Source organism: Physella acuta, unplaced genomic scaffold (genome assembly GCF_028476545.2).
Source record: "Physella acuta isolate Inbredline_101_S28 unplaced genomic scaffold, ASM2847654v3 ptg000063l, whole genome shotgun sequence".
Lineage (NCBI taxonomy): Eukaryota > Metazoa > Mollusca > Gastropoda > Physidae > Physella > Physella acuta.
Window position 1 is genome coordinate 576096 of NW_026731583.1, and position 17242 is coordinate 593337.

The 17242-nt window shown below is 32.5% G+C and overlaps 2 protein-coding genes across 2 annotated transcripts; both read right to left on the reverse strand.

Moving 5' to 3' along the window:
- Positions 1-453: 453 nt before the first annotated feature.
- LOC131950543 (zinc finger protein 493) lies at positions 454-7714 on the reverse strand. The gene is made up of 7 exons (XM_059312754.1): positions 7708-7714; positions 7188-7264; positions 6794-7003; positions 6452-6475; positions 6074-6253; positions 4519-4621; positions 454-4021 (listed from the first exon to the last, which is right to left on the reverse strand). The coding sequence occupies exons 1-7, from the start codon at positions 7712-7714 to the stop codon at positions 1473-1475; spliced, it is 3150 nt and encodes a 1049-aa protein (XP_059168737.1). The 3' UTR covers positions 454-1472.
- Positions 7715-13029: 5315 nt separating this feature from the next.
- On the reverse strand, positions 13030-17042 carry LOC131950908 (zinc finger protein 678-like). Its single transcript, XM_059313118.1, has 2 exons — positions 16944-17042; positions 13030-14573 (listed from the first exon to the last, which is right to left on the reverse strand). The coding sequence occupies exon 2, from the start codon at positions 14496-14498 to the stop codon at positions 13470-13472; it is 1029 nt and encodes a 342-aa protein (XP_059169101.1). The 5' UTR covers positions 14499-14573; positions 16944-17042; the 3' UTR covers positions 13030-13469.
- Positions 17043-17242: the final 200 nt, after the last annotated feature.

The window sequence follows — 17242 nt, forward strand, 5'->3', positions numbered from 1 at the left end:
CACCACTGGTCAAACCCCCACTTTGAACAAAGCACCTCCGGTCAAACCCCCACTTTGAACAACGCACCTCTGGCCAAACCCCCACTTGTAGCCAAGCATCTGTGGTCAAACCCCATTGTGGACAAAGCACCTCTGGTCAAACCCCACTGTGGACAAAGCACCTCTGGTCAAACCCCCACTTGGAGCCAAGCACCTCTGGTCAAACCCCTCTGTGAACAAAGCACCTCTGGTCCAACCCCACTGTGGACAAAGCACCTCTGCTTAATACATGAAAGATTTACTTACCTAATTATACTTTACAGGACAACATTTTTTTGAAAATGACAAATATTTAAGTAGATCTAGAATCTATATTTTATTTTATTATAGATCATGAAACCAAAATCTAATTTTAAAAAAGTAAAAATTAAATGTTAAACTAAAAAAAAAGCTAAACAGATTTTTGTAGGCCTACTTTGAATATAGATAGTAAGTTTGCATTTGACTAATTGAAGTCATCTCATGCACTCTACTGCATCTGTATAATATCCTTCTCGGTGGTGTTTTCTTAATCTAGAGTTTATTTACATCTTATATCATGGAGGGAGCTGATGACAACTTAATTACCCTTCTGCCTTCATCTAAAACCCTGTCAATGTGACTACAATTGGTGCCATCCATCATTAAAATCATACAACTTAATTACCCCATCTGCCTTGTTCTAAAACTTCATCAATGTGACAAAATTGGTCAGATGTTTTAAATACAGACAAGCTGGGTCTATTAAAAAAATATCAAAGAAAACCCTTGATTTTGAAAAAATTAATGTTAACAGATAACAAGAATTAAAATTTCAATTAAAAGAGTTCAAATTTTAACTATATTAAACAATAACAGATTCTCCATTGAACAATGCTGTTCAATAGACAGTAAAAGTGTGGCACATATCAAAGAAATGTCTAAGAACCAATTTCATAATTAGGTTCTATGATGGTTAAAACAGTTTCTTTCAAACAACTCTTAATGCAAAACATTCATCAATTACCTCATTCGTAAGGCTTTTCTCATTCATGAATCCTAAGTTAGTTTTGTAAAGTAATACTTGGAATAAAAAAGATTAAAATAAAGGTCTGTTGAAAACTTTTGGCACAATTTTTTAACATTAGGTGTTACTCCTGTTAATTCTAAGGTGTCTCCTCAATTGACAACACTCTCTCAAACATTTACATCATTTCCTACACATGTAAGGATGTGAATTCTAAGGTGGTTCTGTAATGAAGTACTTTGAAAGAAATATTTAACCGCTTATAAGATTTTTCTCCTGTGTGAATTTTAAGGTGGTTCTGTAAAATAGTACTTTAAAAGAAACATTTAATAATGCTTTTCTCAAATGTGAATTGTATGGTGGTTCTGTAATGTAGGCCTACCATTTGAAAGTACCATTTACCACTAATAAGGCTTTTCTCAAGTGTGAATTATATGGTGTTGTTTGTTTAAACCTTTAATGCACTGGTTACAACTAGGTGAATTCTAAGATGTCTCTTCAATTGACCAAGAAGTGTAAAACATTTACCACATATCTTACATATGTAAGGTTTTTCTCCTGTATGAATCCTAAAGTGGCGCCGTAATCCATTACTCACTCTAAAACATTTACCACATGTCTTACACATGTAAGGCTTTTCTCCTGTATGGACTCTATAGTGGCTTTTTAAATGTGTGAGCTGTTTGAAATATTGACCACAATCATCACACTTGTAAGGCTTTTCTTCTGCATGAGTTTTAAGGTGTATCTGTAATCCATAATGTGCTGGAAAACATTTTCCACACTTGTCACACATGTAAGGTTTTTCTTCTATATGAACTGTACGGTGTATCTTCAATAGGCTAAACTCTGTAAAACATTTACCACATTTCTTACACCTGTATGTGTTTTCTTCTATATGAATTCTAAGGTGTCTCTGTAATCCATGAATTTCAGCAAAACATTTACCACATATATCACACTTAAAAGACTTTTCTCCTGTATGCATTTTTAGGTCCTTTTTCAATTGGCAAAGCTTCAAAACACTATTATCAAATTTTTCTAAAGTGGATTGATTTTGTTTTCGATGGTGGTTCTGTAAATGTGAGATTAGCATGAAAGATTGACCACATTGGGCACACATATACGGCTTTTTTCCTGTATGAATCTTAAGGTGTCGATGTAAAATGAAAAGCTGGGTGAAAGAATTACCACACTGATCACACATGTATGGCTTTTCTCCTGTATGAATCTTAAGGTGTTGCTGTAAAATGCAAAGCTGGATAAAACAATTACCACATTGATCACACATGTAAGGCTTTTCTCCTGTATGAATTTTTTTATGTTTGTGTATATTATACGACTGTGAAAAACATTTACCACATATGTCACACTTGTAAGGCTTCTCTCCAGTATGAGTTCTATGGTGTCTTTGTAAATCACCTTTCAGTTTGAAACATTTACCACATTTGTCACACTTGTAAGGTTTTTCTCCCATGTGAATTATATGATGTTTGTTTAATTGGCTTAGCTTCAAAAAACATTGACCACATTCGTCACACTTATATGGCTTTTCTCTTGTATGAATTCTCAAGTGTACTTTTAAATCTGATGAATATATGAAACCTTTACCACATGTGTCACACTTGTAAGGCTTTTCTCCTGTATGAATTCTATGGTGTCTTTGTAAACCACAAGGTTGATGGAAACATTTACCACACATGTCACACTTGTAAGGTTTTTCTTCTGTGTGAATTGTATGATGGTTGTTTAATTGGCTAAGTTTAAAAAAACATTTACCACATTTGTCACACATATATGGCTTTTCTCCTAAATGAATTTTAAGGTGTTGCTTTAAGTAATTAACATGAATAAAACATTGACCACAATTGTCACACTTGTATGGCTTTTCTCCTGAATGATACAGAAGGTGTATTTTTAATTGGCCATCTTCTGCGAAACACTTACCACATTTGTCACACTTGTAAGGTTTTTCCATATGAATCCTTTGGTGGTTTTGTAAATTGACTTTATATGTGAAACGTTTACCACAGTTGTCACACATATATAATTTTTCTCCTGTATGTATCAAATAGTGTCTCTTTAACTGATCAAGCCTTTTAAACGTTTTACCACATGTGTCACAATTGTAAGGCTTCTCTCCAGTATAAGATTTAAGGTGTAGTTTAAAATTCCAAGAGTTTGTGAAACTTTTACCACATTTGTCACACTTGAAAGGCTTTTCTCCTGAATGAACTCTAAGGTGTTTGATTAACTGGGTACTCTTTAAAAAACATAAACCACAATTGTCACACTGAAAAGGCTTTTCTCTTGTATGAATTCTGACATGTCTTTGTAAACTTTTACTTTCTATGAAACATTTACCACATTCATCACACTTGTAATTCTTGTCTCCAGGATGAATATTTCTAAAGTGTCTCTCTAAATCCCAAGATTGGCTGAAACATTTACCACATTTGTCACACTTGTACCTCTTTTCTCTTGAATGATATCTAAGGTGTTTTCTGAAAGTGCTACAATCTGTAAAACATTTACCACATTTTTCACACTTATAAGGTTTTTCTCCAGTATGAATTCTTTGGTGGGTTCGTAAACTAGAATCTTCTGTGAAACATTTACCACATTTGACACACATGTAAGGTTTTTCTCCTGTATGAATTCTTAAGTGTTTCTTTATATATGTAGCTGTTGTAAAACATTTACCACATTTGCCACAATTATAAGGCTTTTCTCCTGTATGAACTCTAAGATGTTTTCTTAATGTATCACGCCTCAGAAAACATTTATTACACTGGTCACATTTGTAAGGTTTATCTACTCTATAAATGATATGGTGTTGATGAAAGTTTGATGACTGGGAAGAAAGTTGACTAGAATTATCAATGAGATCTGGGCTTCTGTTGACAATTCTATCCCCACCATGTCTGTATTGCAAATGTGCTTTCAAATAAGGAAGTTTTGTAAAAGCCATTCTGCAATCTTGACATGAATAAGTATCTGAAAAAATTTATTTTTACTAATTTGAAAACCGTTTTTTATAAAAATTAAAAAAAACAACAACAAACAATTACAAATAAGATGCTAAAGAGAATACATTGTGACATTAATATTTGTTGATACAATGGACTATTACTGTATGAAGAGATTTGTTCTACTAAATAAATGTGACGACTGCAAAGGAAATCACACAACACAGGGAGTAAAATAGACAATGTGTTGGTGACTTGACACAGTGATGACTGACTGATACAGTCAACACAGTGATGACTGATAAAGTGGACACATTGTTCACTAACTGATACAGTGGACACAGTTATGACAGATAAAATGACCATAGGAATTTCTGATACAATGGACACATGATAACAAACTGATACCGTTGACATATGTGACTAACAGTAGACATAAAAATCAACTAGATTAACATTAAGGACTAGAAGAAGTATGTACTAAATGAAAAGGCCCAGTTTAAAGATCTGAGTAAATGTATTTACCACTGTCACTGTTTGCCATGCTTGTTAAACTGTTCTTGTTTACACCACCAACCCTCTGTACCTGAATGCCCAGGTCTCTGGCATAGCTGTCACCATAGTACACCTAAAAATGTCAGAATACTGATCTCACTAGTCAAATCAAACATTGCTGTCACCATAACACACCTGAAAATGTCAGAATACTGATCTCACTAGTCAAATCAAACATTGCTGTCACCTTAGTACTAGATTATTTATACTATTAATGTGGCTTAATTAGTTGATTTTATATGATTTTTAAATAAATGACCGTAAATTGACTTTTTGTCTCCCTTTTTGAAATTTGGTAAAATTGTGCTTTGGCTCATTTTTATGTGAATAAATTTTCTATTTATATCTGTCTGACTACCTTGAAAAAAATTGGGTTTTCTATTTGTATTACTGGCTGTGTGTGCAAGAAATTTGAGAGTTCTAACTTAGTTATTTTAGAAGTTAGTAGGGGTCTCAAATAGACCCTTTACTATTCAAAAAGCGAACTCATTTTTTGAGTTTAAAAAAATTCATAACTTTTTTTTAAAAATGGAGATATATCAAAATTTGGTGTTTCTGTTCTGATGAAAGCAATCTCTATCAGGTGGAAGTGTTCAATTTTATTTAATTTCATTATAAAAATTTCATTTAGAATACCTATTACTACTCAAATCAATGATTGCTGTCACCATAGTACACCTGAAACTGCCAGAATAGAGTTCTTAATAGTCAACTCAAACATTGCTGTCACCCTAAAACACTTGAAAATGTCAGAATACTTTTCTATGCTAGTCTACTTAAATATAGCTGTCACCAAAGTTCACTTTTAATTTTTTTGCCTTGCTGTAACATTTTAGTCATATTTGCCTTTTTCTATTTATAAAATAAAACTTTTAATGTTATATGAATGAATTAGTCACAAATTTGTGTCTCTATTATGTCATTATTTTTGTGTAATTTTTCCAGCAGTCCTTGTTTTAATTTGATATTATATTTTCGTCATAGTTTCATGACATCTGAGATTTCTTGTCACATACACCAAAGACAGAAATAGTAATTCTATGACATAAAGATTCAGTAACCTAAGAATAATTGATTGTGCTAGTTTTAATATTTAAAAAAAGCAGTAGAAAATTTAAAATCTGCAGTGAATATTGTTAATATTACATTCAGTAGGTTTAAAATAAAGTTTGTGCTTGTTTTAAAATCTGAAGTAATAAGCATTAACATACCCAGTGAGATAAAAAAAAATGTGCTTTTTTATTCTAATAAACAGCTAAGTCTTTCTTATTAATTTTACAAATAGCTACCAATGCCACAGTTTCTGCTTATAATGTTGGCCTAGTCATTTGTACCTAACATGATCAGATTATTCTGATTGCCCAGTTCACTGGTAGATTAAAATGCCCAGTTTACCAGATTTCGCTAAAAATGTAAGAAGTGCTTTTTTTTTTTAAATCACGAAATGCAGAAGAATATTTAAAATGTATGATTCAATTAAAAGCTGCCCCCTTCCATAAGTTAGCTGTAGATCTAAGGTAGTTACCAGTATTTCTGTGCCAGCACTGATGTCCTTGTGAGTCCTGTAGTAGATTTCACCTTTGTGTTGGTAGGCTGTGACACACTGCTCATCCTCAAAACGTGCACAGTTTACAAATCTCATCCAGTTTGAATCAGAGCTATCACTGGCATCAATAAAATGGGATGGTCTCCCATTCTTGAAGATCTGGAGAAGCTTATAATACTATTACACTTGGAGATGTCAGACAAACATGAGGCTCTTGTATTAACAAATTAAACATTTAGTCCTAGAGCCCTCCAGACTTGCCACAGTAGGATAAAACCCAACTACAAGCATGATCTACTTGCGCCCTATTGAACACACTGCACAAAAACCAATGCTCTTTATAATGGACTAGCTTACCCATTGTTTGTGTGGGCTGGTATCCTATAATATAAAGGGGCTTTGGCAACTAGGTGCTAGTTACAAAAACCCAAGGGGTTAACCTAAGATATTCGGGATGAGCCGTTTAGGGAAATCGAAAATTTAATTAAATGTTATGAGCACACATTGGTTGTTGAGGGCTACAAGCTATATGCAGGTGCATGAGTGACATGACAGGAAGACAAACGCTGTGATGTAAGTCTTATATTGAGTGCAGGCATGCCGCTGGATGTCCGGTAGAATCATTACTCCAGACACGGAGGTGGACGCCACACACCATTCCAATGACCAGAGAGTCCTGTACTTAACTACACTGCTCACCTGCCAACAATACCCAGAGTCCTGAGCCAATAGCTTATTTCTCTCTATCTTTCCAACATAAGGCCCAAACTTTGTCCGAGCAGGAATTAATGTTGTGGCAAAGACACCAATTCCAGCACCAGGTATGTTAGATGTTTTTATGACCAGTCCAGGCGGCAAAGTTTTCCAAGAGTAATCTTTGTGTTTGCCCCTTATGCAGTCTTGGGGAACCTGTTTAATTGTATACAAAGTTTTAGCATTTAACTTGCCATCCACAATACCATCTGTATTTTATACCACTAGTCTGCTAAAAATCAACAAGTCAAAGTACCACCGACCTTAAGCCTGTGGATGGATCTAATAGGTTTCTAACAGGGCTGAGACACTGTTATAAAGTAGGACTGTTCTATTTTACCTGGGAATCTGATACAATGTTTAGGGGACCATGTTTAGCACACTCTCCAATGTATTCAATGTCGCACTCTTCACAAACTGAAACACAAAAGTAAAATATCTGAACCAGCAAGTAAGATGTAGTTGCACAGCAAATGCCCTAGTATCTGCCTCATACAATAGGTTGGTTATTTAAAATGTAAGTATTGCCCCTGCTGATAATTGTCTTGCTATAATACATCAATGAGTATTAAATGAGTAAACATTTTGTATTTGGTTCAATGTCCCTCTCTCAGGAGGGTCTAATGTTTTCTTAAAAAACAACAGAAATAGATGAATAATGATATTAATTATATAGACAAAGTAAGATTGATCTTTGTTGAGTTATGATTATTTACAGTCAATATGCATGTGTTGTTTTAAATATCAAGTGAGATGTCTAATGCTGTAAAACTGGATGAACTAAAGAGCATCTTAAAAATCTAAGTGTTAACAAGTCCAGTCAAAATGACATTTGCCAGGTATTTTGGTCTATGGGATACAATTCATTTTTTTCAATAAATGTAACAAGAGTAGGCATGGGGGCCTTTTTTAAACATTTAAAGGATCAGCTCAACTATGGGAGTCAATATGCCAGTGGTCAGGTGCCTCACTATGGGAGTCAATATGCCAGTGGTCAGGTGCCTCACTATGGGAGTCAATATGCCAGTGGTCAGAGGCTCCACTATGGGAGTCAATATGCCAGTGGTCAGGTGCTTCACTATGGGAGTCAACATGCCAGTGGTCAGGTGCTTCACTATGGGAGTCAATATGCCAGTGGTCAGAGGCTCCACTATGGGAGTCAATATGCCAGTGGTCAGAGGCTCCACTATGGGAGTCAATATGTCAGTGGTCAGGTGCTTCACTAGTCTGTCCCCTTTGTTATAAGTAGGCTAAAATTAGGATTTTATTTGGATTTAATTTTTTTTTTTTTAGTTAAACCAAAGGCTGAATAATAGTGAAATAATGTAGGAAATGAAGTTATATACATTATTCTAAAACAGTTTACTTCTACTGGCTGTCATGAGTCAAGAATAAACAGCTTCTCAAGTATAAAAGATCTAATATAGAGACTCAACTAAAAAGTAAAAAAAAAATCTAATTAGTTACCTATCAAAAACAAACAGGGATAATGATCTTATAGTCCTACACAATTACAGGCATATAAATTATGTACACAATTACTATCAGTGACAGTGATGATAATGAAGAAATACTTACAGAGATAGTCCTCCTCTTTAGAAATGTGTTGAGACATGTATCTGATCACTATCTTGCTGCTTAAGGGACAAAAGTGTATCTTTTTCTTCTTTCTCTAAAGCAGCTTTCAGTGGAATAAAAAAAAACAATCTTAATCTCACAAAATCTCATTATTTAAATACATGACTATAAATTATGGATGGTGTTGCTAACTAAACCAGAAAAATGTTTGCTTTTGAGATTTATAATTAGGATTCAGACTATTGTAATTGTTGTGGAATGTAACTCATTGTGTCTGTAAAACTTAACATGGTCCTCAATTTAAACAGCTTATTAAATTTCAAATATAAGATTTTTAAATAACTTAGAAATCCACAATTAAAAGAGTAATAATTTCTGATCAAGCACTGCAATTTTGAGGTACCTTGAATTGGCCTACCTTATATTTAGCTATTAAACTGATGTCATTTTTTTTTAAATTATAAAGATGTCTAAGTACTCCAAAATATGTATTTTAAAATTCTACACATATTGCAGAATTTCTGATCTAATGATACAGACAAATAAATTTAAAAAATTAATATAGCTTAGATATTAATGTTCAAGCCTAAAGCCCCAGTTAGTAGTTACTTTATAGATTTCTTCCTATTTGAGCAAAAAACAAAAATCATATTTTATTTATGGTAAATTTTTGTTTTGGCTTGATGTCAGAGTGAAAATGTTTAAACATGTAATGGCAAAAGTTTTAAATTCTAATTATGAAAAGGAGTGGTTCTTTTAAGTAAATTTGCAGAAATGTATGAGCAGGCCAGTTTCAGAGTATTGGGTATGCTATTATTTTCAAAAGCAGATTTTAATTATGGCTGGTGTTGGTAAAATGGCTGCATTTGTAAAATGTAATCACAGCTACTTGATAAAATAAGAAACATAATTGGTTTATTAACTATTTCTTTATATAGTTTTTTGAGCAGGCAAATGTTTATGTAAAAAAAAAATGAATTTAGAGCATATATTGTGCTCAATTTATTTTTTGAGACAAATTGAAAGTAACTCACTGCATTTGGCTAATGCTGAACCTGAGTAGGCAAATGTGGTTGCTTTGTGTATAGTAAAATTAATAAATAAGAGAAATTGTTACAAAATTAGACAGATAATTTAATTAGTCAAGGTGTTCTTAACATATTTTAATGCAAGTTAATGTTATCTTCCATTTGCACCTTTGTTTAGTCAACATTCTACATTAAGTCCATTATATTAATTATAAGATTTAGATTCTAGCTTTGGGATAAAATTTAAAACAAATAAAACAAATAAATGTCATGCTACTAATTTAACTATTAAATTAATACTAGAGTCTAGATCTAGATCTATTAATAATTATCTCTAAAATCTTAAATCTAGAATACAAGAACTAGATCTAGATAGAATCTATCTAGATTCTAGATCTAGATCTAGTACTAGATCTAGTAGTGATAGTAGAGTAAGATTAGAAATCTAGAATTAGATCTAGAGATCTAGACTTTGAAATAGATAGATCTACAACACTTTCTTACTTATCTAGATTTTTGGATGGCTAGGCTTAACTTTTACCTGTGCAGTTTAAAGTATGGTTAACAAATTGAAATTTGTGTAGCTCAGAAGCGCCATTAACTTTTGTGGTTAACCCGTGGCGTGTAGTGTAGATTATTATAGTTATACCGGATAATCTTGTTGTAGCGTAATCAATTCAGCAGGCGCTAGTAATTTGCCGGAGAGGATATCAATCACTAATGTTAATGTTTTCAATATAGATTCTAGATCTTAATCATCTAGAAATCCAGATTTAGAATTTAAGTAGATCATATTTATGTATTCCAATATTTTGCAAATAGAAGAAATAATTCCTTAATAAGATATTTATTATTTAACGTAGCATGTATTTTTATAGAGTAAAAATTATGATGAAGAACGTTCGTTTCCTTTAGAAATGATGATTTAGATTTTAGGGCTGGGTGGCGCAGGAGAACTTAGCGTGTGTGGCTGACTTTTGGAGAAGAGTGAAATCATCGAAAAAAGTATAATATCATTAAAGGGCTATTTAATTTAAGCATAGCGTTTTTTGTGAGTTCGAGTTTTGGTATTCATAAAAAAGGTACTATTAGTTACATTTGAATTCTACGTGGTTTTTTTGCTTCGTTTACTTCCTACTTGCATTATTTTTCTATTTTTTTTCAGTGGTCGATATTGACAGTGAACGGAAAAAAAGTCACAGGAAAAAAAAACAGAAAAAAAGTCACAGTTTTTGCTAGGAAAAAAAGTCACGGAAAAAAAGTCATAATGGAAAAATTTTATCGGAAAAAAAGTCACAGAAATAAAGTCACAGAAAAAAAGTCACAAAAATCTTTTTAGAAATACTTTGATTTATTTGTTAAGAATTGTAAAATTTTGTTTGTTTATTGTTGTGGGTTGTATTTTTTGTTAACATAAATTATTTATAGACGTTAAAAGCATTATGGTTTATAAAAATTGTAAGTAAAAATACTCTAAGATAATTTACACAACAATCTCAACTCTTGTTACGTGTTTAGTTAAATACGCGGTAGAAAAATTAACTATATAAGAAATTTAGGCACATCATCGTGTTTTGCATATGTTTCGCCGTAGGCTATTCTCTGGTCGGCCTCCCCTCAGTAGGCATTGTCCGAACATATTTTGTGTTGTTGACGTTTTGTGTCAATGACAGCCTTTGAACCTTGTCGGCTCTCTGTTTTGATCCTAAGTTTTGTTATGTAATGAGCGTGATAAATGTGGGCAGTAAAGGTGGTTGAACTAAGCATAACTATTGTTGCGATGAGTTGAGGGCAGTAATTCAGATGACCTTACCATTTAATTTAAAAAAACACGATGAAAACCGTGGAGATTCTAGTAAATGCTATAAATATTATGTTTAACATAATTACAATCTATATAATTCATACTAAATATTTTTAGATGAATTATAAAAATTACTAGGCGTATACAACCTACACACATTACATTTAATTAATCCTAAGTTAATTTGCACTCTCTGAATATTTAATACATAAAAGTATTAACAAATTCCATGCAAATATATATTTGTGACTTTTTTCCTGTGACTTTTTTCTGTGTTTTTTTTTTCCTGTGTTTTTTTTTCCTGTGACTTTTTTTCCTACAATCGATATTGACACCCCCCCCCCCCCCCATTAATCATTTAAAAAGAAAACCCCACTATTTAGTGAGATCTCAAAGTCCAACTCCCTCTTAAAAGATCTAGTGAATTAGAATCTATCAGTTATTCGTATTGTGTTTTAAAGAAATGCGTTCATATGCTGTGTCACTTTTTTTTAAAAACTCCGTCATCTTCCACTTAGCATACCCTCACCGAATTCACAGGGCGACTAACCTCATTTACCGTTAGGCTCAGAGGCGTAGCGAGGGGGGGGGGGGGGGGTGCGGAGCGCACCGGGTGACACCGTTTAGGGGGGTGACACCAAGGCAAAAATAGCAAAATATTTAGAGAAAAACTTGAGAGGGGGGAGGGGGTGCAAATCGAAAATTTGAAAGTTTGTTCCCGGGAAGGGTCGCTACGCCCCAGGGGGTGACACCATTAAGTGCCGCACCGGGTGACACCCGACCTCGCTACGCCACTGGTTATGCTAATTGTAAATAATGAGATACCGTAATTAAAAATAAATAAATAGAAACAAGCACTACCGCATTGAAAATTGTTGAGATTTAAATTAAATGACGTTTGATTCGATGAATTATATTGGTGCTAAACATGATGTCGAGCAGTTCTCCCCTTCCCTCCTTCGTCCATACACATTCACGTGGTTTTAATTTCTACAAGCTTGCTGTCTTGAGACGCTAGTCTCTAAAACACTATCATAGTGACATTAATGACAACAAGGGAGGCGACCAAGTCACAAATAAGAAATTTTCGACATTGTAACTTTTGTTGTGAAGGTAAAATATATGATGTGAACAAGTGAAATGAACTTAATCTTTTTATTTTTTTAGATATAGATTAAACATATCACGTCATTAACGATTGAATCAATATTAAAAAAAAAACCCCATTGAAAACATGAAATAAAAATAGCAAACAAACAATAAACCCAAATAAACATTAGATCTAAGATCTAGACTAGTAGCTCTACAAAAACGGGATTTTCTAAATATACACAAGTTGCATATAACACTAATTCTAGAAACTTATAAATAATGTCTAGTTTATTCTCAGTCAATTACATTTTTGAAAGGTTTACAATTAAAAAACAAACAAACAGGCATGCTTGTTGTATTAACACTCCACACGATTTTAAAATAAAGTAAACTACACTTTGTTAGTTTTCTGATAGATTTAATTAAGATATAAATATTTTAATTAATTTTTTTCTTTGCAATTCATAAAAAAAACACGTAAAGTATGGTAATAGTAATACTAGTAGTAGTACTATCATAGTGTATGTATATAACTTTTGATTCTTATTTTCCTCTGCCTTAATGAACTAACAGCTCATTATTTTGACTAGAACTGGTTGGATGTGCCAAATACCTGCATGCTTTGTTAGTTAAAAATAAATTATCAAAAAAAAAAAAAAAAGGCAGGTATTTTAAAACTCAATGTTAACAGTCAACAAGAAATAAAATGTTAACAATGTTTTATAAAAACAGGCCATCCACTATACAAACAGAACAGACCAGATGATCCTACACTACAAGTGACACACATTTGAAAGAGATGTTCAAGGAAATATTTTATTCACAGGTTCTTTGATGGTTAAATAAATAGTAAAGGCCTGAAGAAAAAAAAATCTATGGTGCTTATGTAAAGGTGTAACATTTACAATGTGTGTAAAGTGCTTCAGTAAAGTGTCTCTGATTATAAAATATTTATCATAACTATCACATTTGCAAGGCTTTTCTCCTGTATGAATTCAGAGGTGGTTCTGTGATGTACTTTGAAAGTACCATTTACCACTAATAAGGCTTTTCTCAAGTGTAAATTTTATGGTGGTGTCTGTTTAAAACCTTTACTTTACTGTTCACACTTAGGTTTTTTTCATGTGTGAATTCTGCTATGGTGTCTCATCAAGTGACCAATAACTTTAAAACATTTACCACATTTCTTACACATGTAAGGCTTTTCTCCTGTATGAATTCTAAAGTGATTATGTAATGAATTACTTGCTCTAAAACATTTACCACATTTCTTACACATGTAAGGCTTTTCTCCTGTATGGACTGTATAATGTCTCTGTAAATGAGGGAGCTGTTTGAAACACTTATTACAGTTGTCACACTTGTAAGGCTTTACTTCTGCATGAGTTGTAAGGTGTCTCTGTAATCCGTAACATGATTTAAAACATTTACCACACTTGTTGCACATGTACAGTTTTTCTCTTGTATGAAATATAAGGTGTTTCTTAAATTGGTTGAGTTTTATGAAACATTTACCACAAAAGTCACACTTGCAAGCTGTTGCTCCTGTATGAATTTTTAAGTGCCTCTGTAAAATGCCAAGCTGGTTATAACAATTACCACACTGATAACACATGTAAGGCTTTTCGCCTGTATGAATTTCTCTGTGTCTCTGCAAATTACAAGTTCGTGTGAAACATTTACCACATATGTCACACTTATAAGGCTTTTCTCCTGTATGGACTCTATGGTGTCTTTTAAATGAGCCACTATCTGCAAAACACTTACCACATTTGCCACACTTGTAAGGTTTTTCTCCTGTATGGACTTTATGGTGTCTTTGTAAACTGATTTGCTGTCTGAAATATTTTCCACATTTGTCACAATTAAAAGTCTTTACTCCTGTATGAATTTGTTCATGTCTCCTTAAATGATTTGTCTGTGTGAAACATTTGCCACATTCATTACATATATAAGGTTTTATTCCTGAATGAATTCTAAGATGTATGCTTAATGTGCCAAGCCTAGAAAAACATTTATTACAGTGGTCACATTTGTAAGGCTTTCTTGCAGTACAAATGATATGGTGTTCATGAAAACTTGATGACTGGGAAGAAAGTTGACTTGTATTATTAAGGAGATCCAGACTACTATTGATAATTCCGACCATGTTTGTATTTTAAATGTGCTTTTAAATAAGAAAGTTTTCAAAATGCCACTCTGCAATGCTGAATTAGATAGATATCTGTGGAATGTTTGAAATTTGTTTTCATAAAATTTAAAAAACAAGACATTGACTTCTACTGATATAGTGGACACAGTGATAACTGATACAGTGGACACAGTAATGACTAACTGATACAGTGGATACAGTAATGACTAACTGAGAATGCTTAGGAGACAAAACATTTACAGCTGCTGATATAACTGCCATAGTAAAACCTGATACAGTCGACAGTGATAACTGATACAATGGTGACTAGTACAGTGGACATTGTGATTGGTGATACAATGGTGACTGGTACAGTGGACATTGTGATTGGTGATACAATGGTGACTAGTACAGTGGACAATGTGATTGCTGATACAATGGTGACTGGTACAGTGGACATTGTGATTGGTGATACAATGGTGACTAGTACAGTGGACAATGTGATTGCTGATACAATGGTGACTGGTACAGTGGACATTGTGATTGGTGATACAATGGTGACTAGTACAGTGGACAATGTGATTGCTGATACAATGGTGACTGGTACATTGGACAATGTGATTGCTGATACAATGGACACAGTAAAGACTGATGTAGTGGACACGGTGATTACAAATTGATACTGTTATTCTGAACATTCTAATTAATCATCGAAATTTCATATCAACTATTTATTCATAAAGCTGTTATATAATAATTTGTGTATGTTGGGTTGTTAAACTAAACAAGCAAATTGCCTCATTTTATAAGATAACTATTTTTATATCATGTCATATTGTCTCATTTTATTGCAGCAGTTAACATTATATTTAACTTCAAAGTAAAACAAGTGACCTCGACAATATATTTTTAGATATTAAGTATAATGTTAAGTAATATCTTATCATCTGAAATAAATTTTAAATTGCCTTACTTTATCAAAATTGTGTTTTTTAATTATTGTGATTGATTCTTTTATCCGTCCTTGGTCAAAGCACCTATGTTTATGTAATCGGAAAATCTTAGTTTATGTTTCTATGGTTTTTTGAAAGTTATGTCTCATAAAAGGCATCATTTATTTCTTTACTAGAATTTACATAAATACTATTCTAGTATATACTAGGATGTTTAAATGTGTCTTTTTTAAAAAAGAATAATAGACCTTAAAATTATTGCAAGATTAAACAATAAACAAAAAATTATATCCTAGTTAACTAAATTATATATATATATATATATATATATATATATTAATATGAAAAATAGTCATTCTTATTTGATTCATGTAATACATTTGTCAATTGTTGTTTATGAATTTGAGCTAGACCAAGATTAAAATCTAAACTAATGTAGACTCTAGATCTAGAACTAATTCTTAGACGACAAATCTAGGGGAAGGTGGGGCTAAAAGTCACAATTTTGTCTATTTACATATACTATAGGCCTGCAATTATATTCGATAAGCCTGGCCTATAGTTAACTATAGTAATAATTAACTGTCATTACAAATTACACAGACTAGTTACTAGTTGACTAGATCTAATACTAATATCTAGCTATAGTAGCTAGATCTAGCTAGGTAGACCAGTGAAGTGCAATAACTTAATAATTTATAAGTGTAGAGTTACAGTTATTATTTCAGATTGAGATTAAGTCTAGAAAATAAAAAAAATATGAGGGGGGCTACAACTAGATTTTCTAGATCTAGATAAATCTAGACTCTAGAATACTGTGTCTCTAGATCTAGATCTACAATCAAATCTAGATTCTACATCTGAACATCACATTCAATCATTGAAAGTGACATTCCCAAGAGTAACAATTATCAATTAACAAAGTATATCCATTGACTGTTTTAACTTTACACAAGTTAAAAATTAGCTATTGAATCATGATTAGATCTATAGATCTAGAAAATCTATAGCATTATTATTATTCATGATCGATTCCGTAGGTTTCAGGAATTTAAAAAAAATTTAGATCTAGATCTAGATCTAGATCTAGATCTAGATCTAGGCCTAAAAAATAAATTTGTGAAATTTGGTAGTAAGTATAGACTACTATAGACAAAAAAAACTTTGTTACAGTTCTCCAAAATAAATCTGAAATCCTTAAAATCATAAAATCAATTAGATCTAGATTTCTAGATTCTAGATCAACAAAACATAATAAATTTAGTTTGACATTCAGTGAGTGGTAGGCCTACTGAATCGATTTTGTAGATTTATCAATTTCTTGTGAAGGGAAGCAACTATTATTGAGTATTAATGACATTTGCCTTGAGTAAAGGGACCTGGGGTTCCGCAACGAATTAAATAATTTAATAAAAGGTCTAGATCTAGATCTAGATCTAGATCTAGAAATTAAATAAGAATACATTCCATAAAATGTGCCAAAGCAGCGATTTATAAAATATATTCTGACCTGTAAGGCAAAGCTTCAATGGTATTAAAATACGCAACAGACGTTTTTATCACCCTATCAAAGTTTCAGAGTATTTTAGCTCAAAGATCTAAGTAGGCCTACATAGATCTACATTTCTCTACTGAGTCGACTCCGTTCAATATAATAAAAAATCGTGCTTGTCGGTGTAATGGTGCAGCTTAAGCTTGGCGCGCATTTTCGGTAATTTCCAATAATTTTTTTAAACATTAGCACGACCTTACTAGATCTACATCACGTTAAATTTAGAACAATGACTCAGGAAAAAATATTTGTACTTT

What these genes read in the sequence shown, in the direction of transcription:
- LOC131950543 (XM_059312754.1), bottom strand. An exon ending in ACATTGTATCAGATTCCCAG is followed by an intron (nt 7,004 to 7,187) that starts GTAAAATAGAAC and finishes ACAATTAAACAG; the next exon opens with GTTCCCCAAGACTGCATAAG. An exon ending in CCAGCCCACACAAACAATGG is followed by an intron (nt 6,254 to 6,451) that starts GTAAGCTAGTCC and finishes AAGCTTCTCCAG; the next exon opens with ATCTTCAAGAATGGGAGACC.
- LOC131950908 (XM_059313118.1), bottom strand. Translation starts at nt 14,498, where the DNA reads ATGGTCGGAATTATCAATAGTAGTCTGGATCTCCTTAATAATACAAGT.